The 17,352-nt window shown below is 39.5% G+C and overlaps 1 protein-coding gene across 3 annotated transcripts; it reads left to right on the top strand.

Moving 5' to 3' along the window:
* Nucleotides 1-7,013: 7,013 nt before the first annotated feature.
* Nucleotides 7,014-16,617, top strand: ETAA1 (ETAA1 activator of ATR kinase). Of its 3 annotated transcripts, XM_030946392.1 has the most exons (7): nt 7,014-7,270; nt 8,786-8,923; nt 9,190-9,266; nt 11,033-11,151; nt 11,449-13,225; nt 13,445-13,556; nt 15,355-16,617. In XM_030946392.1, exons 1-7 carry the CDS (start codon nt 7,087-7,089, stop codon nt 15,468-15,470), a joined length of 2,523 nt encoding a protein of 840 aa, XP_030802252.1. In that variant the 5' UTR covers nt 7,014-7,086; the 3' UTR covers nt 15,471-16,617. The 3 variants fall into 3 exon arrangements, with proteins under 3 accessions (XP_030802252.1, XP_030802253.1, XP_030802251.1); XM_030946393.1 differs by lacking the exon at nt 13,445-13,556; XM_030946391.1 differs by having other exon boundaries at nt 11,449-13,556.
* The last annotated feature ends 735 nt before the right edge of the window (nt 16,618-17,352 follow it).

Here is a 17,352-nt window from a genome sequence, read left to right as displayed (position 1 = left end):
CTTCCAGCCCATAACAAAATTGAGGCAGTATTTTGTTTTGCAGAAATTAGTACCTTCAAGACCTGCAATGGATTTATTATTTCTGCTAGGGCTTGCACTTCCTTTCTGATCCATGGCTGTAAAATCCAGAGGGACAGAACAGCACAGAAAATTACTGCAAAGATGTAGTGTGACATAGGAAGAGTCAGAGGCATTATGTGTGAACAACACGACAAAAGGAAAAGCCATCTGAAAATAAATGAAAAAATTAATAATCAAAGGGGTGTCTAATTCTTATCTGGGCACTTGTTTGCTCACTCTATGAATTCAGACAACCAAGCCATGGCATATAAAGGTGGAAGGGACACTGGGCCCAGAACTCAATCCTGCTTTAAGGAAGGTGCCATTCCTCAAGGAATGCTTGATGAAGCAATCATTCCAGAGAAAGAAATTCTTCCACCAGAAAACAAGTGAGGCATCAGAAACATAAATTTTTCTCTTGCTTCATTCCTGAAACCAGGGCTCTAAAATTCCAAGTCAAACCTCCATAACCAGTACTAGCTTGAATCTTGTCACCAAAACAACTAACAATGGCAGTTAGGGCACCTGTAGGGCCATGAGGAACCAGTCCTAGACTTCAAATCATTATACAGTGATTACAAAACTGCTGTTGGGAGACAGTAACATCTAATCACTCCAACATTAAAATCAGCAGCAGTTTATGTTGTATAATAAGATTAACACACACACATGGAATAGGGAGACGTCACTGTTAAGCATTTCCATGTAAACTTGACTTATAGTTAATGGAATACTGGCTCAAAGGATAATGCATAGATTTCATAAAATGAAAGCCTCAAAAAAGGCACCTTGGTAACAGAAATTGTTTTTTCAATCGCAAGCAATGTTCCCTCGACACAAAAATAGTCCATCCAGAAATTGTTGAGTATATTGGAGAAACACAGAGAATGACTCCATTTGGAGAACTTCATACTAGTTTGATCATTGATTTTTTAGTAAGCTATTTAGGCTAAACATTCTCCTGGAACAAATGTATCATCAAAAGCTAAACCTGCTTTAAATAAATAAGCAGTGCATATTTTCTTTTCCAGAATTCATGATCAAAAAGCTCTCCTGACCATCCACTGCTTTGTGTTTGGTAGCTGACAAAATACTTCACTAATTTACACTGTAGCGTGTGAGAGTTTTAGCAAGTTGAGGTCTGAAATACAGCTCAGTTTTGTCACTGATGAAAAAAAAAATCTACAGGATATATAGTAGATCAACATTTACCAGGCTTTCCAAACAAGCTGAAAACCCATTCTTTCCTGTTCTTTAAAGAACTCTCTAACTTGTTTTCCTATAAGGGAAAAAAAAAATCCAGAAACTATGAGAACAGAACAGAAAACCTATTTGTCACCACTAGATAGCCCGGAGCTGTAATACAGCAGGATCAACAGATTTAAGCAAAACAAAACAAAAGAAAATCTTGCTGCCATAAAGTCTATGAACAGTTTTTGATCCTTGTTTATATCTTCTCTTCTTATATTAACAATAAGGTAGCAGAGGATGCATCTCAGCTGGGAGAGCACATCCTCCATGCCACAGCAAACAATAATAGTACGGACATGAGTGAAAAACAGCGAGACACTCTGAAAGCTCCTTGGCATAAGGAGAGACACAGCAAATAACTGAGTGGATGTGTGATGACTGCCTCGAGACTCCTCCTGATCATTCCTCAGTGCAAGCCAGTACAACACTGATGCGCCCAGGTGATCATACCTGCTCCAGAAGAAGCTGTTGAGCTGTATCTAGGCAGCAGTGCACTGAAACTGACTGGCCCAGCTAAGGTTTAAGGCATAAGTCTCCTCTGTCCTGCACAACCTTGACTCTTCTCCTCAATGCAGTTCACTCTGATCCCTGGACAAGAGCTGTGGAATTAAGTCTACATTACAATAAATACCTGGAAGGCCCTCCCAACGGCTATTTCCAGTTTTCTGCCAGGGGTCTGAACCTCCAGTGCTCCCTATAGACCTCTGCAACTTGTAGTCTGTTCATTGCCTGACCTAATTCTTCTAAATAGCTCAGCCATTTTGGCTGACAATTTCCTTTAAATGCCCAGACACCAAGCAATGGAAAACTTTCTTTAAATTCCAGTTAATGAGCAATGAAAAATGTCATTGCAATGAAGTTATGCAGGTACTTAAGTGCTGTGCTGGATCAGGTCTTTGTGAGCTGCATTTTAGTCCCACATTTGATGAGATGTTCACAGTGTGATAAATAAATTAAGATGAAGCTCTATGATAAGAAGAGGGGGAAAAAAGAAAGAAATATATGTAAAATATTTTTAATGCTTCTATGGTTCTTGGATGGCATGGCAGAGAGAGAGAGGGAAAAGAGAATGCAAAAGCATAAACTAGGCTTGTATAAATTACTCTGACATATAATAGCTCTCTACTAAAAATTCCCAAGCAAGGCTACTTCAGGTATTTTTAAGGTCATGTATCATTTACTGTTTAGGTCAATTTATGCATCAGCAAAAATTGCTGCAAACCTTTCTGGACAGCACTTTAAAATTAAAGGTATATGCAACTGTTTTGGCCATATTTTTTTCCTCACCAGTTTCTGCTCTGTGAGCACTTCACCTTGGAAAATTAAAGTAACATTCTATAATAAGTGAAGTCAGTATGATATTTCAAGGCAAGCCAAGGACAAGCTTTATAACTGTACTATCAAAATGCTATTAATAAAAGCAAAAATACACACATGATGCCTGCCTTCCCCTATGGATGGAAAAAAATATTATCCATTAAGTTAACATTTCAGATATTCTCTCAGTTTTTCCTAGGGTCCCAAAACCAGCAACAAAACACAAATCTCTTCTTGTTAACTCACGTAATCACACAGTGCTCCATTTTAGTAAACATTCCAAGGCTTCTTAAGAGAATATGTAGATAAGCAGGATTTCTGGGATGAGAAAAGGTGGAAAATATTGTACTTTCATAGTTAAATGTTATTAAAGTATGTTGGTTCATTTTTTGGGGGGGTCACAGGGCCAAAGATGTATTTAGAAATGCATCTTATATTAAGCATCTAAATTCTCTCTTCTGTTTATATAGTTCCCATCACTGCTGTACCATGACTCCATAGTTTTCCCCAGGACAACCCATGCTGCAGTAAGTACTATTATCTCCTATGCAACCAGACATAGCAGGTGAGGCAGGGCAGCTGAGAAACACCCAAGCTGGCTCTGAAAGGGAAGAGCTGGCTAGAAGAGATCAGGTTCCCTGAGTTACATCCCTCAGTGCCCATCTGTAATCCCTGAGCTTTGCTGAGCCTCCCTCTGTAGAAACACACTAGAAGACATACAGGTACTTAGACATTACTTAACTGCTCCTTCCTTAGGAGAAAACATGTTTTAAAGTACCATATAATTGTCCTGAGTTTTAGAGTTTGTATCCACACCATTTTAAAAACAGATTAACCAAGGAAAATATGGCTTGGAGAATTTGCTTCTTCACCTGGTCTCAGGTGATCAAAATGCATAGACACATTTTCATTGGAGATAAATTATGAGCATGTGTGTGTTTTGCTTCTTTCATTTCCAGTGGTTGAAAAGAAATTAATTTCAAAATGAAAGACTGCTCACTTTGAAAACATCACGGAGCATTTAAAAACATACTAGAAAAAAAAAAGCAGTATTTTTCAAATTAATTTCATTATTTATAATAACTTCCATGCTCCCATAATTCTTGTTATTTTCATTGAAGTAATTATTACTAATTTTCCCTTTTCCCCAGCCCTAACAAGAATGAAGGATTAACATAGTCACTACTCTTTCTTTGTTATATTTATGCACAACATTAGATATTTTGAAAAACTCACTAATGAGACATACTCTGTCCAAGATAAAAATCCTCACTTAAAAGTTCTGTGTTCAAAGGACTTTAAAAATGAGCCTTTCTCAGTCCTATTTTCAATGAATTCATTACACCAGTGGGAAATTCTTAGGAAACTTCTCAGATCTGCCACATTTATTTAATTTAATTTTAGATTTTGTCTCATAAAATAAAGTGAAAAGCTCACAGGCAGTTTATACTACTATTAAAAACTGAACTAACTTTATTATTCATTCAATCTGCTGCATTATTTATCCCTTTTGATTTGAAAGTAGGACTCACAACTGCAGCACTAGGAGTTTGCTGCAAGTCCCTGGAACACAGCGTCACCACAATTAGCCATTGATCCAGCTGCTCATGCCACACCAAGGGAATGCAAACTCCCTCCTTGAGGCGACAGCTCCACAGAGAAACCCTCCAACATCACAGGCTTCTAACACTACATTCCTAAACTTAATAAACAGTATCAGCTCAGAGTTGAGTTCTTAAGCTGCAGTAACATACACACACTTTTATTCATTAGGAAAGTGGGATTTCTTTCCCATTATAAATCTGTTTATCTTATCTATATATGCAGATTATTTTGGGTTTTGCAACCTTTTGGTAAGACAACTTTACACAGGCTTAAATTGATGCAAAAAGATCTCCCATGCAGAACAAAACACATGTTAAATATGCTTCTATTTTTTCTCCAAAATGCTTTTACTGCATGAGTAAAACCTCACAAATGTGTGAAAGACCTGTGGTAAATATTTACATTTTATGAATGGGGTTAGTGAACAATGAGCTCAGAGAAAGGAAGAAATCAAAGAAGGCACTGCAAAATTTGTAAAACTCAGTGAATATGACAGATGTTACTTAATTTTAGTTACTGATGACAGTATTTCAGATTATGCTTGTTAACAGAAAGAAATACAAAGGCAGACCACTGTACAGTACCCAGCTGCTAAGAGGCTGCCAGAAAGTGGTAGGAGACATCAAGATCTAGCAGTACTTTCTAGTAAGTGTGTCAGTTTCAGTGTTTTGCATTCCCTTAAGATGTATCTGCTGCTACTGTACAAAATTTCTTCTCAGTATCTATTCCAACCATAACTAAGGAGCAGGTACCTTACATAGTGCCTATTGCATGGAGTCCAGGGAAGCCATTTTTTAATTACTATATTGCAAACTGGCAATGAAAATATCCTGCACAGCTTTGCCACACTTCATGCTGATGTACAGACCTACCCACATTGGTATGATTACAAGGCAGTAGCAATGTTGAGATATCTATGAAGGATTTTGAAGCCAAATTCTTGACTCACTTTTTCAGTCCTCTTTATATTTTACAGTCCGCTTGATAGTTTACAGGTCTGGCATAAACAGCTACTCAAATGTCACAACTTTCTGTGCTTGCTATAAATTTGCCACATATATGATACAGTTTCTCTATTTAATACATGGTACCTAATTTTTTTCCTTGTTAAAAAGTGCTCTATTGCCTTTAATTACACTCATGAGAATGGAGAAGTGAAAAAAAATATTGTTTGCCTGAGGCCTCAGGTGAAAAGAAAAGGTTTCATGGCTCAGGGAATCAATCTTTAGTGACCTCAAAACTTCTTACTCCTGATCCACCCTGAAACCCGTTGCTTACATGTTACAAATTAAGAATTATCCTAAAGTACTCCCAATCAATTAAATGAAAACCAGGAAAAAAAAAAAAGACAAAGTAGTTCACTCCTTGACCCTATATGCTCAATAGATATGGTTTTATATTTATTTTTAGAGGCTCAGGGAGGAAATATTCACATTGTTATATAACATATACATATGTTTGCATTTGTATAGCTTAAAATAATGATGTAATATCACAGTCCCTCAGGAACCCCAAGTTAATTTCTTATCTACCAAATTTAAGTTCTGTAGGCCTCTCTTCACCAGCATCACCTGCCTCACTGCAATTAAATTATTTATGCCTGATGGGTTTCACAGAATCACAGACTCAATTAGATTGGAAAACTCCTCTGAGATCATTGAGTCCAAACTATGACCAACATGTCAACTAGACCACAGCACTAAGTGCCACAACCAGACTTTCCTTAAACATCTACAGGGACTGTGACTCCTTGGGCAGCCCATTCATATGTAGAACCACTCTTCCTGTGAAGAAATTCCTCCTGATGTCCAACCCAAACCTCCCCTGGCGCAAATTTATGAAATTTCTTCTCATCTTGCTGCTGGTTGGCTGGAAGAAGAGACCAACCACCACTGGGCTACAAAGTCCTTTCAGGGAGCTGTAGAGAGTAAGTAGGTCACCCCTGAGCATCCTCTTCTCCAGGCTAATCGCCCCCAGCTCCATCAGCTGCTCCTTGTAAGAATTGCTTCCTCAATTCAGTTTCATTGTTTCCTCACCAGTTTCATTGCCCTGCTCTGGGCTCGCTGCAGCACCTCCAAGTCCTTCCTGAATTGGAGGGTCCAGAACTGGATACAGCAGTTGGGGTGCCACTTCATCAGTGCCAGGTACGGGAGAAGAATCACTTCCCCTGGTCCCCTTCCCCCATGGTTCTGCTGGCCACACTGTTCCTTATACAGGCCAGGATGCCACAGGCCTCCTTGGCCACCTGGGCACATGCTGGCTCATGTCCACCCAAGTCCTTTTGCTGGAGCCAATTTCCAGCCACTTATCCCCCATCTTGTATCACTGAATGGGGCTGTTCTGGCCAAAGTGTAGAACCCCCCACTTGGCCTTGTTGAACCTCAAACTATTGGTCTTGGCCCATCAATCCAGTCTGTCTCAGATCCTTCTGCAGAACCTTCCTGCCCTCCGGCAGAACAACATTCCCACCCACCAAGATATCAGGCCAGAATTTCCTAACGGTAGATTCGAGGCACCTCAGGCCAAGCCGATAGCAAGAGTCCGCAGGAGGGCACATCCTGACCCTCTGCCCATGGCTGAGCTTTTCCTCCCCCCAGATGCAGGGGCAGCAGGGTGTCACCGCCCCAGGGTGGCGGCAGCGCGGGGCAGGAGGACCCGGCAGCGCCTCACGGCCGGCGGGGCGGGGCGGGCCTCAGTCCTCCGCCACGGCCGAAAACCCGCCCCACAGCGCGGGACCAATGGCCGCTTGAGGCGGCACGGCGGCGGCCAATTGGCGGCGGTCTCGCGAGCTGCCCGGCAAAATGGCGGTGCCGTCGGTAGCGGGACCGGTGCGGTGCCGCCGTAGCGGCCGCCATGCCCAGTAGCCGGCGGAGGGGGCTGTCCCTCGGGCCCGCCGCCCTGAGGAGGCGCAGCGGCGGCGAGGAGCAGCTGACGCGGCGGCGGGCGGAGCTCTCCGCGGAGGAGGGGCCGGTGGAACGCGGCGCGGGCCGAGGCCTGCCCGCCGGGGAGGCGGCGGCGTGCTCGCCCCGCGCTGCAGGTACGGCGGGAGCGGCCCCTGGGGGCCCCGGCCCTGCCCGCCGTCTCTCGAACCGCGGGGGAGGCGCGGCTGAGCCGTGAGGAGGGGTTGGTGCGGTGTAAATCGCTGCTCGCCCGGCTCGCATGCCCTGGGAAGGGGCTGTTACTGTCAAAGGCAGGCTGAGCCAGTGTGCCCTGGGGGCCAGGCAAGCCAATGGTACCTGGTGTGCGTTAAGAAGAGCATTGCCAGCAGGTCAAGGCAGTTGTGTCTGCTCCTCTGTTCAGCCCTGGTGAGGCCACATTTGGAATAATTTGACCAGTTCTGAGCTCCCCAGGACAAGAGACATGGAGTTCCTGGAACAGGTCCATCAGAGAGCTACGAAGTTGGTTAGTGGTTTGGAGAATGTCTTTTATGAGGAAAAGCTGAGGGAGTTGGACCTGTTTAGCCTTGCAAAGAGAAAATAGGGCACATCATCAATGTGTGTAAATATCTAAAGGGAGGGTGCAAAGAGGATGACCAGGCTCTGCTCAGTGGTGCTGAGCAGTAGCATAAGTAACAGGCAGAAACTGGTGCACAAGAAGTTCCACCTGGATATGAGGAAGATCTGTCCTGTACGGTGACCGTGCACTGGAACGGGTTGCGCAGAGAGAGTGTGGAGTTTCCCTCACTGGAGATATTCCAGAACTACCTGGTCACAATCCTGTGGTATGTGCTTTGGGATGACCCTGCTTGAGGGGGAGGTTGGACAAGGTGACCCACTGTGGTGCCTTCCAACCTGATGTATTCTGTGATTCCCACAGCAAATACTGAGAGCTAACCGAAGAGAGTATAAAACATTTATGGCCATGCTAGGCACTTCAGGGCAAAACATCCTCTAAGGTGTTCCACCCATAGTAATAGCATCTTCTAAATTATTTCTGTAGGCTTTCACATCTACAGCATCATTTCTAAAGGGTGTGACTAGCTGAGTTTCACTTGGGGTGTTTAGTTCACTTACTGATCAAACACAGCTACAAGCAGGTTTTGTATACCTATATTCCTGCTTTTAATAGTCCTAGCTAGGAGGGCCCAGGGGAGGAAATATAGACAAATGTAGGTTATGACCCATAATAGTTTGGAGGCCCATTAAAATAGTAGTTCAGCTCAGAGTCTGGGTGAAAGACACAAAGCAAGCAAGAATACAAAATATTCTCTCATAGAGGTGTATATAATTTTTCTGTTAATATAAGATCAAGTCAGTGTTCTCTCAAGTGTAAGAACTGACATCCTTACAATCAGATCCTGGGTGGAAAGGTGTCAGTATCATGTAATTTTCTCTTATCTCTGTGGAGATATGATTGGCAAAGCTAAGAGTCCTGTATTTAGTGTCTAGTTTTGTACAGTATTCCTGTTGTGAGTAGAGGAATCCTGGTGAGTGTGAACTTGATTTTTATTCTTGATGTTCCTAATGCATCTTCTTTTGCCTTGACCTGTTCTAAGTGATTTTTGTCTCTTATTTGTTGTTTCTTAATAAAGATCCTCTTTCTTTTTACACAGAGCCATGTTTACATAAAACACCAAAGAGATCATTGAGTAGAAAATCCCGAATACCTACTTTCAGCTCTCCTATTAATGACACTGAGACACAGCAAGAAATCTTCTGGGATTCTCATTCACCAGTTGCACACAGATTAGGTAATACTAAAATCCAGACTTCAGGACATCTGTTTGAGGCATGCAGTGGGAGTGTAGCAAAAGTTATAAACGATTTCTTGGAAAACGGTTCTTTTCTCTTATAACGGTTGTTTGATTTTACTTTCATTAAAAACCCATAAATTCTTCAATACAGCACTGAATCAAGCTCCTATGTCTACAGGTTTATTTGAATTATTTGAGATGTACTGCACTTCATAAACTGGATAGATTATTCAAAATTTTAAGAAGTTTGTTTGTTTTCACAGGCAATGGAAAAAGCAAGCAGACTACCAGTAGATGCGCAGTAGAAATTTCGGAAATTGTTAATCGTATTGCTCCTCAGGTAATTGTAACTTTCTAAAACAATGCTGTGCATGTGCACTAATCAAAAGAGAGTAGTGTTTCAGCCTTAGCCTTGGTTTTAGTTACAGTAGTGTCATGGTAAGAGTTGGGCATGTAGAAAACTAGTTTATATAACGAGATTGAATTAAAATAGTAAGCATAGCATTTACAGATTGTGTGTGAGTCACAGATGCTGTAGAAAAGGACACATGAAGAGACTTGCAGCAACTCTGTTTTAGAAAGCGTTACTTTCAGAATACAAGTTACTGCCCTTGGTTTTAAGAATGCTGTTTATTTACCCTTAATTACTCATCTGTTAAAAGGTAAGAGTTGTTTCAAATACTAGATTGACTTGGCAGTTGTTTTTAAGCATTTTGAAGAGTCTTGATTGACTGCTGATTTACAATGCTGATTTTTGATGACCAAGATCAGAGATATTTTGCAATAATATAAACATAGTAACTTTTTTCAATACTATAAATAATTTTCTTCTTTACCCCAGTATCTCTTGCCCTTTCCCTCTTGTCATGAACCTGATGCCCACAGCCCAGAAAGTCAAAACCGAAGTGCTGTTGCATTTTAAGTACAAGAAGAAAACATGTAATTCTTAAAATAGATCTGTAGTATTTAGCTTGCAAAACATGCCTGCTTTTTTGACAGGGCTGTTTAAAATATATTTACTGTTTAGCATATTTGTGAGAAATTTTACTAAAAGAATTGGAAAATCATTGATAAGGGATGCCACTGCATGCCTCTTAAATGATTATAGTTCTGCCATAAATGTAATCTGCTGCTTATATTTTTTTAAACAAAAATAAATTTTAAAAAACATTAAATTTACTGAGAATAAGAGAATCTATTTATAACTACCGTAGTAAAGTTCAAATTACTTTTGCTGGCTTACACACAGTAATTTCCTACATCCTATTGCTCTGCCCTTCTAAATAATTCATCACAGTATTGTATCCCCTTCATTTCAGAATGAAAATTCAAGCCTGAACTTTGAAGCTCTGAAACAATTTCATTTAGTTTCTAAATGTCACTTAATTCTGTTTAAAGGCTTTTTTTGTAAATTAGTTGTAGTGGCAGAAGTCAGATTTTTTTTCTGTAAGCATAGAGAATGTAATTTATTTTAAGGTCTCTAATTTGTTTGTGCTGCTGGACTCAGCCAGCTCCTTAGTAGTATACTGAAGTAAACTAGATGACTGCTTGTAACATGAATGTGTGTAAACCTGAATTAGACTACTAGACTTGCATGCCAAAAGTATAATTCAGTTATTTTAATTGAAGTTCCGTGTCACCCTAGTTTTTTAAGATTTTCTAGGCCTTCTGATGTTGACATTTTTGTAGTGAACTTTCTCAGACACTTTTCTGTAAATAACTGATTGTTCTGTCTTCTTTTATGGAGGAGTCTCCAGATAGACTGTTAGTTTGACAAGTGTCATTAGAGAGGTGTCACTATCACCCTCCAATCCGCTGTCACTTTTGGAAAACTATAAATGTTGGAGTCAGAAAATAAGTGCTCTCTTTCTTCCTTCAGCTTGAGAACAGTGGTGTGCTTGTGTTCTTTCGTGTCTTATAGTGACAGTTCTGCTTTAAACTGGTATAATTAAAGTGATGCAAACTTGTTTTTGCTCTTATCTGTGGTTTTCAACAGGTTTTATCCAGTTTATTTAGTTTAGCAACTTTTAACTCTTGTAAGATGCGTATCTAATCCAGTCTTTATCTGAAATCAAATTTCTAAGCATTATAAATCTAATTATTCAGGACGAAAAAGAAGGCTGTAATGAAGACTCCCTTTTAGGAACATGGATTGGTGAGGATGCTATTCCCTGTACACCTATAGTAGTAAAAGGGCGAGCTAGGACAAAGTTAAGTTGTACAAGGTAAGTTACAGTTTTTTCTTGCTCATCATAGCTGGGCTTTCATGAAGAAGACTATGTGGTTTTCTATGTATAGTGAACCATATAATTGTACATTAGCATATAGAATGCTTTTAACTGTGGGCTTGTTATGTCTTGCAGGGGGTGTATGTTGACTGCATATTGGAAGCAGTGGGATTTAGTCATACCTTTGTAGTTGTTAAACTAGAGAATGAGCAGCTCATAGGGTCATGTAACTGAACTTGGCCAAACTTTCTCAGTAGCTCTGACTTTATTTTCTGTATTTTCTTTTTAATCCAGAGATCTTAAAATAAAAAATCCCGAAGAGGAACTCATGAAATTGGCTAAGGAGTTTGATAAAAATCTAGTAGAGTTAGATGCTGTTCAGGAACAGGAGAAGCTTGGTCACAACTTCATCCAGAGCACCTCAGAGCCTTCAAGTAATTCTGAAGATGAAATAAATAGGAAGAACAAGAAATCACTCCTTGGTGAAGGATCTGAAACAGATCCTACTGCATCGCTGAAACCAGTTGGACAGAGCACTGGCATCCCTGTGGCAGAGCCCTGTGAGTCCAGCAGTCAAAAGTCTGTAGACCTTGAGGCTGAAGTAGCCCTTCATGCTCTTTTTGACTCTTCTACTCAGAAGTGCAGCGGACAGTTGAGCCAAGGACTGTCAGATATTTCTTTAAATAATAGTTTTCATAAAATTAAAAGTACGTTGGAGGAGGAGAATCTTCCTGAGAACGTTGAAGAGACACAGCATGGTACTTCAGAGGCATATCAAAAAGATACTCTGTTTGCAATAGGAAGCATGGACCAGACTGTACCAAAAGCTGATTCTGACACCCTGACAAAAAAAAATCCTCCTTCTTTGAAGACACAATTAGTGGCCTCTGCTAAGCTTGCTGGAGTAGTTAATGATGACTTTGATGACTGGGATACAGATCTTTTGGCAGATGACTCTTTTGTGATGCAAATAACCCAAAATCCTGAACTGATAAGTACTGAAGAACCCCCACCTGCCAATCCATTTGTGCATGATTTCAGTGATGGTAGCAGAATAAAGCAAAGAAGTAGTGGCAATCCAGTAACTCCTTTGGGGACTATAAGCAAATCTAACAGTTTGCAGTATTCACCTTTGAAACATTCTAGTAAAAACTCACAACATGTAAAATCACTGTCTTTACAAAAGCCATGTAAGACAGAAAACGCCAAGACAGAGACCAAGGCCTTGCATGGTAAATGTGATGTTAAACCAGATAAAACTAAATCTGTTTGGAAGAGTACCCAAAACAGTGATTTGAACCATATTCCTGTTTCAGTGCAATCTGAAATGAAGAATGGAAATGAATCTACTAAGCCTAAAAGCGATGCTCTTCCTCTTTTTCCTTCAAGATTTAATCCTCATAGACAATCAGCAGGAAAACCTGAGAATAACATTCGTAGTATTTCCTGTCAGTCATCCAGTGTTTCTACCAACATGAAACCTAATGACCTAACCAAAGTGGTTAACCAAGCTAATACAAGTCACTCGAATCAAGTTGAAATACCAAAGAAATATCCTCTGTCATTTGATGACTGGAATGAACCAAAATTCTCTGATGAGATACTAGGTATGTTTTGTGGATCCAGTAGTCTTTGGGATGCAAACTGTGAGGATGATGAATTGTTATATCAGGTGTGTGATGATGTAGAAAAGCAAACTCAGAGCCAGGATGTTAAACAAGGAAATGAAAAAATTAAAACTATTCAAGGAGCCAGTATTAATTCCAGATCAAATGCTAATAACAGCTTCCCAGCATCTAAACAAGGACTACCCGATCTCTTGGTGCAAAAAACAAATGCAAAACAGGAGGCTCTCTCACTAAATGATGCCTGTAGGAATTCCACAACAGGTCATGTTATGAACTGTAAGAACATCTCAAATCCTCTGACTGCAATCTCAGGTCCTTCTGTGGAGTGTAAATACACACTCCCTAAAAACTGTCATCAAGATGCTTCTGAAGATACTGCAAAGACTGTTTCAGGGAAATGGTGCAGGTCAAATTCTGTGCCAGCAGGAGAGGCAGGTTCTGAAGTAAGTCCTGTTAATGCAGTAAATATTTTTAGTAGAAAAACACTCCAAAGCTCAAATTTCTCATATAATGCGGTAAAGATTCCAAGTAGCACCTCTGGTTACAAAACTTCACTTGTGCCTTCAAAGTTTAAGTTCCGAAAGATTAACAATTCTCAGGGTGGTTATCATGTTGGGTCTGAAAGTTCAGGGAATCATTCTGGCATTGGAATTACTCTGCAGGGTTTGGAAGGAAGCAAGAATCAGGTGAATGTCACTTTGCACCGCAAACTTGACAATAAGAAATCACCTTTCAAGAGGCATCTTTCAGAGTCATTTGCACAGACTACATCAGGTATTTGACTTTATTGTATCACTGTTAGACTGTTTGTTTCCTTACTGTAGTCAGAATGTCAGAGAATTTCATACTGTCTTGCAGTTTAAAATAGACTTCAGTATTCATCTATTCAGTTAAGGTGTTAGCAGATGTTCTAAGGAGAATCTGGATTTCATATTCTCAAAAATTAAATTGTCTTGATGCATATCTTGAATTCCTGTCCTTCAGGACACCTGTTTCCCTTCCACTTCTCTAAATAACTCACACCCTCTCTCCACAGACACTCAAGTTCCCTAGGATCAATTATAGGCTGATGCAGCGCTCAGCATACTATTTTCTTAAACCGTTACTTAAAAATACTGTTATTTTGATGCATAGTAAAACCCTAGCTAATGATGGGACAGGGGAAGAAGACACCAGGTGATATGGAATGCCAGTTTCTTCATACTACTGTACACCTGGAATTTGGAACTTCAAATCACTTGATACTTTCCAGAGCTCAGCCTCTCTTGTTGTTTGCTCTGTGGCTGAAATTGCCAGTGAAATGTTGTTGTGTTCTCAGTCTAAACACTAAGATGCCCTTTCATCCAGAAGAGGTCAGTCACTTCTTTATTGCCAAGAGACCATCAGTAATATTCCATGCTCAGTGTTACTTACTGGGGAAATGGAGAACCAGTGAGGTGCCAGTCAGTCTTATTTTTACTTGATCTCACAGCTTGGCAAAGTTTTAATCAATATTAATTCTGATAAAACATGCCTTTAAGAGTGTCCTGTATTAACCTCCATTATAAAGAAGCACTGTTGAAAAAGCAACAAAACAATTAATTATTGAAGAATGAATATTTTATCTGTTTCTTCCCCAGCAGAGAAGCATATAAATGGAAAGTAGCAATTTTGGATTATAAGGAGGAAAAAAGCAGACAGATAACTAGTTATTCTGTGGAATGTTCTAGAGAGTAAAGGAGTGAATGAAGATAGCATAGATTTTCTGTACAGATAAACCATAGCTTTCTTCATCTTAAATTTTAAGGGAAAGGGCATTAACCAAAAAATGAATATTAAGTGGTCCTTTCAAAAATTGCTATTTAATTTTTCATGGACACTTTTTTGTGAGAAGCAAGTATACCTTTTATTCTATTTATTCACTTTGAATACTTATTAAAAATACATTAATTGGAAATTGGTGTATAAAAAATGGTAAAATATTGATATGTGCAAGGAGTGTTCCTGTTTGTTCCAGTGAGGTCAGGATTTTATAGTATGGGAATTTATTGTTCTGTAGCACACCATATAAAATGCTATGCTTAGCTATCATGTTCTTGTCTCCTTTGCCAACTTTTATTGCTGCTTTTGACCTTTTTTCAACCTATCTTGTTTTATTTGTGTGACACCTGTACTGTATCTGACCCCTGTGTCTATACTATCTCCATGTTCATATCTCTGCCTAACTCACTAAATTGTAGAGCCCTTTTCACTCTGATAGCCTTAATTTTCTTAACCCATCGCCATCTCCTATGTTGACTCTGATGTCATAAGGTTCGCTTGAAGGGCACCCAAGTAAAATTTCCTTGAAGCAAATGTGTACATCCCAGTGTTTTCATTGGGAGGTAGTAATCAGTAGCACTACAGAGGTCATGCATCTTGCCCCCTTCCTGCCTAGGGGACAGGATAGATGAGCCTTTCTTAACTTGGGTGCCCAGTGTGTCAGAATAGTGTGCTCCTGCCGTAGATCTTCAAACACTGGAAATGGTTAAGTTAAAATACATATTGAACAAACCTGAAGCTCCTAATACATGTTTTTTTTTTTAATTTACAGTGTCTGTGGTAGAACAAAAAAATAGAAAATGTTCTCAAGAGGAGATTGAAAGAAAAAAACAAGAAGCACTTGCACGAAGAAAGTCCAGAACACAGGCATTCTTTAAAGATGCTTGAACTTGGAGTGTATTTTGTCTGTGGAGTAAGCTTTTGGTAGGGAAATACTGTAATGCTGGAAGACACTTTTTGAACTCTGTTCACAGCTATTGATGGCACGTATTTTCTGATTTTGAATATAAAAAGATCTGGAACTGAACTATAACTAATACTCTGGAGGTACTTAGTTTTAATTAAAAACAATCAGTTATAAATGTGTAGTCTCAAACTACATTCAGCTAGATGAAGATTCAGTTGAGTTCACATGTTGAAATTGCATGGCCTGAAAATCATGAAGGTGTTGGTATACGCACATAATGAAGGTGTCAAAAACAGACTGGATGTGTTTTGGCTGTATTACTGCAAGTATTCTAATCTATAAGAAGACTCTCAAGTACACACAGACTAAGAAATACTAATGTTTGCTTCCAGGTAGAAGAAAGTTTTAAAATTTTGGGTTAAATAAACTACAATCTAAGAAACATCCAACATCAGAAAACTGATGGAAATGAACAGACTTTGGAAAATGTGCTCAGTTTGTCTCTTACCAGGAGTAAGAATTGTACATAGAAAAGGAAAAATTTATTACAGGAGTTTCATTAGGTGAAAAAGTATCCTGCAGAAGACATGGTATATTATTTTAAATTCCTTTCAGGAAGAACTTAGAAATATAAATACCTTAAGGAAATTAGATCTCCGTTTTCTAAAGGCATATCACCAACCTAATTAAAAAAGGTAGCCTATGCCATTTTACCAAATCATGAGCAATACATAATATACCAGGTGAAATCTCAACTATGCATCAGTTTAGCTATCTGGATTGTACGTATTTTCAAACAAAGGCTGTTAAATTATAAGAATGCTGTGTCATGTCCGCTTAAGGGTCTGATAGAATTTTTGATCTGATAGATGAGTGTAGGGCTCAGACTGCAAAAACTGCCTCTGGGTAAGCTGCAAGATATTTTTCAACTGAGAAATGTTTATAGGTAAACATGTGACACTGAAAAGTGACTGTAATTTTTCTTTGTAAATAAATAACTAGGAAATGTTCCTCCAAAGGTTGGGGGAAGATTTTGGTTTCTGTAGTATGCTGTTTTATGTAACTCTTGAAAATGTAAGTATTGTATATTTGTAAGTCATCATTAAATTTTTTTTTCACATTTTTCTAGTCTGTTTTTGAAAATACTCTACTATAGAAACTGGTAAAAGGGAGTGAAATGGGGATTCCATATGGACTTTACCTGAAGCCCTCACTTGGTAATTTCCCTAATTACTCGATACCTCAATTTTCTACCCACAGTGGTGACAAAGTGCTTCCTTTGATCCATTTAAGCTAACGGTCCTTGATGGACAAACTGTTTCAACACACAACCAGCTGCAGTGCAATCCTGAAGTATTTACCTGGGGTCTTTTTACTTGTATTAACCACTGTGGGATCAGTGTCAGTTGATTAAGGCCACCAAAGCCCATGCAGGTGCCCAGTAAGCATTATAGACTGTGGCTGCAGCTCCCTCCCCTGCTACTGTTGAGCAATATATGATGAGTTGAATTCATTTACTGATCTAACTGAAAATTAACCCAGAAAAAACACTTTCAGCTTTTCAAAGAAGTCCATCATAATAATACCCTCAACAGCTAACATACCATGAAATAGCAAGATTTTGTTGTATCATCAAGCCTCTGCTGGCAGTTTTGTGTTCAAAAGAAGATTTGCATGTCCATATGACAAGTGAGTGTAAACCCCAAACAGCAGCTATTGGAGAAATTTGATTTATCCAGAAAATACAATTTGCCCTGTATACCTGAGGTATGCTTTTCTTAGTTTAGACTCTGCTAGAACACCACAATCAGGTAACAGGCCGGATGCCAAGCAAAAGGCAATGAGAAAAGGCTACTACCATCA

This window comes from Camarhynchus parvulus, chromosome 3, assembly GCF_901933205.1.
Source record: "Camarhynchus parvulus chromosome 3, STF_HiC, whole genome shotgun sequence".
Lineage (NCBI taxonomy): Eukaryota > Metazoa > Chordata > Aves > Passeriformes > Thraupidae > Camarhynchus > Camarhynchus parvulus.
The sequence above is the reverse complement of the archived record's forward strand: the minus strand, read 5'-3'. Positions and strand labels throughout refer to the sequence as shown.